The 6,110-nt window shown below is 39.6% G+C and overlaps 1 protein-coding gene across 1 annotated transcript in view; it reads right to left on the minus strand.

The window, feature by feature from the left end:
• Nucleotides 1–496: 496 nt before the first annotated feature.
• MARK2 (microtubule affinity regulating kinase 2) overlaps nucleotides 497–6,110 on the minus strand; it is a gene marked incomplete at its 5' end in the record, with an annotated part of 681,669 nt that continues 676,055 nt past the window's right edge. Inside the window, 1 exon segment of the mRNA XM_053720068.1 lies at nucleotides 497–1,525. Coding sequence (XP_053576043.1) covers nucleotides 1,277–1,525 — 249 coding nt within the window.

Below are 6,110 nucleotides of genomic sequence, written 5' to 3' on the forward strand. Positions count from 1 at the left end.
AGCTGCCAGGAGGAGCTATAACATAATTCTCAGAGAGATATATACAACTAAATCTCCCCTCTCACAGCTGAGAGATTAATAAATCCTATACTTACACTGCTCCCACCATAATGATACCTTTTCTACTTGTCCGTAAAGGTGCTTAAATTTCAATCTTCATCTTTTAATTGAACCGTTTATAAGCATTTTCATGACTAAAAGCTAGCTATGGCTGTAAAATTATATGCATTTCTGTTCATGTGGAATTCAGTATTCACAACCATGCTGGCTGGATCTGCTTGCACAATCTGGTGAAGAAGAGATCTGCAGTTTACTGAGGGTTGGTTACATGTCGTATGAAGCGGATGCTGATATGATCGGATATCCTGAAAAACCAAGTTACCAATGCCGCAGTTACAGGAGATGAGAACATATGGAAAGGAGTGATACGGAGTGAAAAAAATGCCAGGAGCGTAAAGAATAAGTTATATGGGAACAAAAAATAAAAGGTAGGAGGGAGACTTCCAGTGCTTTTAATTAACCAAGTGAAAGAAAGAGGTATAAGTGTACCTGTGATGCTGAACATTAACCATTCGCTAACTGGTCAGTGTCCCTGCAGATGCAGCTAAAACTTTGCAACCTTCCATGGGAATAAATAAAATTGCAGTTATATTTATTTATAAAATATCAGCTGGCCACCAGGTCTCTACCACAGTACAAATTCAGGCTGCTCACCTGCACAGTCTTCCTCATTCTCTCTATTTGTACCTGTAAATGATGGGCCCCCTGAGCTATTATTTCAGTGTCTAAGACATGGTTGTAAACTCCTTCTGTACAATGAGTTAATTCTGGTTTGTGACAGGTTGAGGGGAAATGAAACCAATCACTGTCTCAGCTGGTTTCTAAGCTTTACTTCTACAGCACACTGCTGAAATAAAACATTTTCAGAACAAGGTGCCAAATTCCTGCCCTTTCTGCCTATAACATAATCTGAGCCCCGTTAAAACAGAAATATATATAAAAAAAAAAAAAAAAAAAAAAAAAAAAAAAAAAAAAAGCAAAACAATTATAAATCAATACAAATAAAATACCATCAAAACCTAAGTTGAAGGGAGAAGCCATTATCTTGCACCCTTCTTTCTTTACTCCCTGTTCTGCCCATTCCAGAATATAGCAGGAGGGAGAAATAAAGATAGTGTGTCCTGCACCCTCTTGCTAACAAGAGAAGGCTTTTTGGACAAATGGGTGGTTACGAGTCAAGTATGCAGTTTATGTCTTTGACAAAGTAAAATCCCCATTAAAGCTTGAGCTCATTGGCGATTTTGGAGGCAATGTTCTTGAATGCCATAGAGGTGCCAGAGATACGCTTGAAGCGCACACCATTGAGGGAGAGGCGTGGGAGTTTGCAGACCTCCATCTCCCACTGGACAAAGCTGTCATGGCCTGGGGAGCCATGGACGCAGAGCAGCATGTACTTTTCCTGTGACTCATGCTGGCAATTGTTGGCATCCAGTACTTTACGGATCTCGCTCATCATTTCATTGGGCTTACCCAGGACACTCATCTACATGTTTGTAGAAAGCCAAACCAGTACTGAAACGAAAATCAGCAGAGGTAATGGTATATAAATAAGAGTATATCGTCGATCTGAAAAGGGAGGTAAGAGATGAATCTCTACGACCGAAAACAGAGAACCTATGAAATAGACCCCGTAGAAGGAGATCACTGCATTCAAATAGGCAATACTCTCCTCACATCCCTCTGACATTCACTGCACGCTGAGAGGAAAACCGGGCTCCAACTTGCTGCGGAGCGCATATCAACGTAGAATCTAGCACAAACTTACTTCACCACCTCCATAGGAGGCAAAGTTTGTAAAAACTGAATTGTGGGTGTGGTGAGGGGTGTATTTATAGGCATTTTGAGGTTTGGGAAACTTTGCCCCTCCTGGTAGGAATGTATATCCCATACGTCACTAGCTCATGGACTCTTGCTAATTACATGAAAGAAATATATAACATAATTTATGTAAGAACTTACCTGATAAATTCATTTCTTTCATATTAGCAAGAGTCCATGAGCTAGTGACGTATGGGATATACATTCCTACCAGGAGGGGCAAAGTTTCCCAAACCTTAAAATGCCTATAAATACACCCCTCACCACACCCACAATTCAGTTTAACGAATAGCCAAGAAGTGGGGTGATAAGAAAAAAGTGCGAAAGCATATAAAATAAGGAATTGGAATAATTGTGCTTTATACAAAATCATAACCACCACAAAAAAAGGGCGGGCCTCATGGACTCTTGCTAATATGAAAGAAATGAATTTATCAGGTAAGTTCTTACATAAATTATGTTTTCTTTCATGTAATTAGCAAGAGTCCATGAGCTAGTGACGTATGGGATAATGACTACCCAAGAAGTGGATCTTTCCACACAAGAGTCACTAGAGAGGGAGGGATAAAATAAAGACAGCCAATTCCTGCTGAAAATAATCCACACCCAAAATAAAGTTTAATGAAAAACATAAGCAGAAGATTCAAACTGAAACCGCTGCCTGAAGTACTTTTCTACCAAAAACTGCTTCAGAAGAAGAAAATACATCAAAATGGTAGAATTTAGTAAAAGTATGCAAAGAGGACCAAGTCGCTGCTTTGCAGATCTGGTCAACCGAAGCTTCATTCCTAAACGCCCAGGAAGTAGAAACTGACCTAGTAGAATGAGCTGTAATTCTCTGAGGCGGAGTTGTACCCGACTCAACATAGGCAAGATGAAATAAAGATTTCAACCAAGATGCCAAAGAAATGGCAGAAGCTTTCTGGCCTTTTCTAGAACCGGAAAAAATAACAAATAGACTAGAAGTCTTACGAAAAGATTTCGTAGCTTCAACATAATATTTCAAAGCTCTAACAACATCCAAAGAATGCAACGATTTCTCCTTAGAATTCTTAGGATTAGGACATAATGAAGGAACCACAATTTCTCTACTAATGTTGTTGGAATTCACAACTTTAGGTAAAAATTCAAAAGAAGTTCGCAACACCGCCTTATCCTGATGAAAAATCAGAAAAGGAGACTCACAAGAAAGAGCAGATAATTCAGAAACTCTTCTGGCAGAAGAGATGGCCAAAAGGAACAAAAAACTTTCCAAGAAAGTAATTTAATATCCAATGAATGCATAGGTTTAAATGGAGGAGCTTGAAGAGCCCCCAGAACCAAATTCAAACTCCAAGGAGGAGAAATTGACTTAATGACAGGCTTTATACGAACCAAAGCTTGTACAAAACAATGAATATCAGGAAGAATAGCAATCTTTCTGTTAAAAAGAACAGAAAGAGCAGAGATTTGACCTTTCAAGGAACTTGCGGACAAACCTTTATCTAAACCATCCTGAAGAATACTGTAATATTCTCGGTATTCTAAAAGAATGCCAAGAAAAATGATGAGAAAGACACCAAGAAATATAAGTCTTCCAGACTCTATAATATATCTCTCTGGATACAGATGTACGAGCCTGTAACATAGTATTAATCACAGAGTCAGAGAAACCTCTTTGACCAAGAATCAAGCGTTCAATCGCCATACCTTTAAATTTAAGGATTTCAGATCCTGATGGAAAAAAAGGACCTTGAGACAAAAGGTCTGGTCTTAACGGAAGAGTCCACGGTTCGCAAGAGGCCATCCGGACAAGATCCGCATACCAAAACCTGTAAGGCCATGCCGGAGCTACCAGCAGAACAAACGAGCATTCCTTCAGAATCTTGGAGGTTACTCTTGGAAGAAGAACTAGAGGCGGAAAGATATAGGGAGGATGATACTTCCAAGGAAGTGATAATGCATCCACTGCCTCCGCCTGAGGATCCCGGGATCTGGACAGATACCTGGGAAGTTTCTTGTTTAGATGAGAAGCCATCAGATCTATTTCTGGAAGTTCCTACATTTGAACAATCTGAAGAAATACCTCTGGGTGAAGAGACCATTCGCCCGGATGCAACGTTTGACGACTGAGATAATCCGCTTTCCAATTGTCCATACCTGGGATATGAACTGCAGAGATTAGACAGGAGCTGGATTCCGCCCAAACCAAAATTCGAGATACTTCTTTCATAGCCAGAGGACTGTGAGTCCCTCCTTGATGATTGATGTATGCCACAGTTGTGACATTGTCTATCTGAAAACAAATGAACAACTCTCTCTTCAGAAGAGGCCAAGACTGAAGAGCTCTGAAAATTGCACGGAGTTCCAAAATATTGATCGGAAATCTCACCTCCTGAGATTCCCAAACCCCTTGTGCCGTCAGATACCCCCACACAGCTCCCCAACCTGTAAGACTTGCATCTGTTGAGATTATAGTCCAGGTCGGAAGAACAAAGAAGCCCCCTGAACTAAACGATGGTGATCTGTCCACCATGTCAGAGAGTGTTGTAAAATCGGTTTAAAGATATTAATTGAGATATCTTTGAGTAATCCCTGCACCATTGGTTCAGCATACAGAGCTGAAGAGGTCGCATGTGAAAACGAGCAAAGGAGATCGCATCTGATGCGGCAGTCCTAAGACCCAACATTTCCATGCATAAGGCTACCAAAGGGAATGATTGTGACTGAAGGTTTTGACAAGCTGATATCAATGTTAGACTTCTCTTGTCTGACAAGGACAGAGTCATAGACACTGAATTTATCTAGAAACCTAAAAAGGTTACCCTTGTCTGAGGAATCAATGAACTGATTGGTAAATTGATCCTCCAACCATGAACTTGAAGAAACAACACAAGTCGATTCGTATGAGATTCTTCGAAAATGAGAAGACTGAGCAAATACCAAGATATCGTCCAAATAAGGAAATACCAAAACCCTATTCTCTGATTACAGAAAGAAGGGCACCGAGAACCTTTGAAAAAAAAATTCTTGGAACTGAGGCTAAGCCAAACGGTAGAGCCACAAAACTGGTAATGCTTGTCTAAAAAGAGAATCTCAGACACTAAAAGTGATCTGGATGAATCGGAATATGCAGATACACATCCTGTAAATCTATTGTAGACATATAATGCCCTTGCTAAACAAAAGGCAGGATAGTCCTACAGTAACCATCTTGAATGTTGGTATCCTAACATAATGATTCAATAATGATAGATCCGGAACTGGTCTGAAGGAATTGACCTTCTTTGGTACAATGAAGAGATAAAATAAGACCCCAGCCCCTGTTCCAGAACTGGAACTGGCATAAATACTCCAGCCAACTCTAGATCTGAAACACATTTCAGAAATGCTGAGCCTTTGCTGTGTTAACTGGGACACGGGAAAGAAAAGAATCTCTTAGCAGGAGGCCTTAACTTGAAGCCAATTCTGTACCTTTCTGAAACAATGTTTCTGAAACCAGAGATTAAGAACGGAATTGATCCAAATTTCTTTGAAGAAAACGTAATCTGCCCCATACCAGCTGAGCTGGAATAAGGGCCGCACCTTCATAGGTACTTAGGAGCTGGCTATAGGTTTCTATAAGGCTTGGATATATTCCAAACTGTAAATAGTTTCCAAACTGATACCGCTCCTGAGGATGAAGGATCAGGCTTTTGTTCCTTGTGAGGAAAGGAACGAAAATGATTATTTACCCTGGAAAGAAAGGGAAAGCAAAGTTGACTTAGAAGACATGTCAGCATTCCAAGTTTAATCCATAAAGCTATTCTAGCTAAAATAGCTAGAGACATATACCTGACATCAACTCTAATGATATCAAAAGATGGTATCACCAATAAAATTATTAGCATGTTATAGAATAAAAATAATGCTATAAAATTATGATCTGTTACTTGTTGCGCTAAAGCTTCTAACCAAAAAGTTGAAGCTGCAGCAACATCCGCTAAAAATATAGCAGGTCTAAGAAGATTACCTGAACATAAGTAAGCTTTTCTTAGAAAGGAATCAATTTTCCTATCTAAAGGATCCTTAAATGAAGTACTATCTGCCGTAGGAATAGTAGTACATTAGCAGGAGTAGAGACAGCCCCATAACCTTAGGGATTTTTGTCCCAAAAAAACTCTAATCTGTCAGATGGCACAGGATATAATTTGCTTAAACGTCTAGAAGGAGTAAATAAATTACCCAAATTATTCCATTCCCTGGAAATTACT

This window comes from Bombina bombina, chromosome 7 (genome assembly GCF_027579735.1).
Source record: "Bombina bombina isolate aBomBom1 chromosome 7, aBomBom1.pri, whole genome shotgun sequence".
Lineage (NCBI taxonomy): Eukaryota > Metazoa > Chordata > Amphibia > Anura > Bombinatoridae > Bombina > Bombina bombina.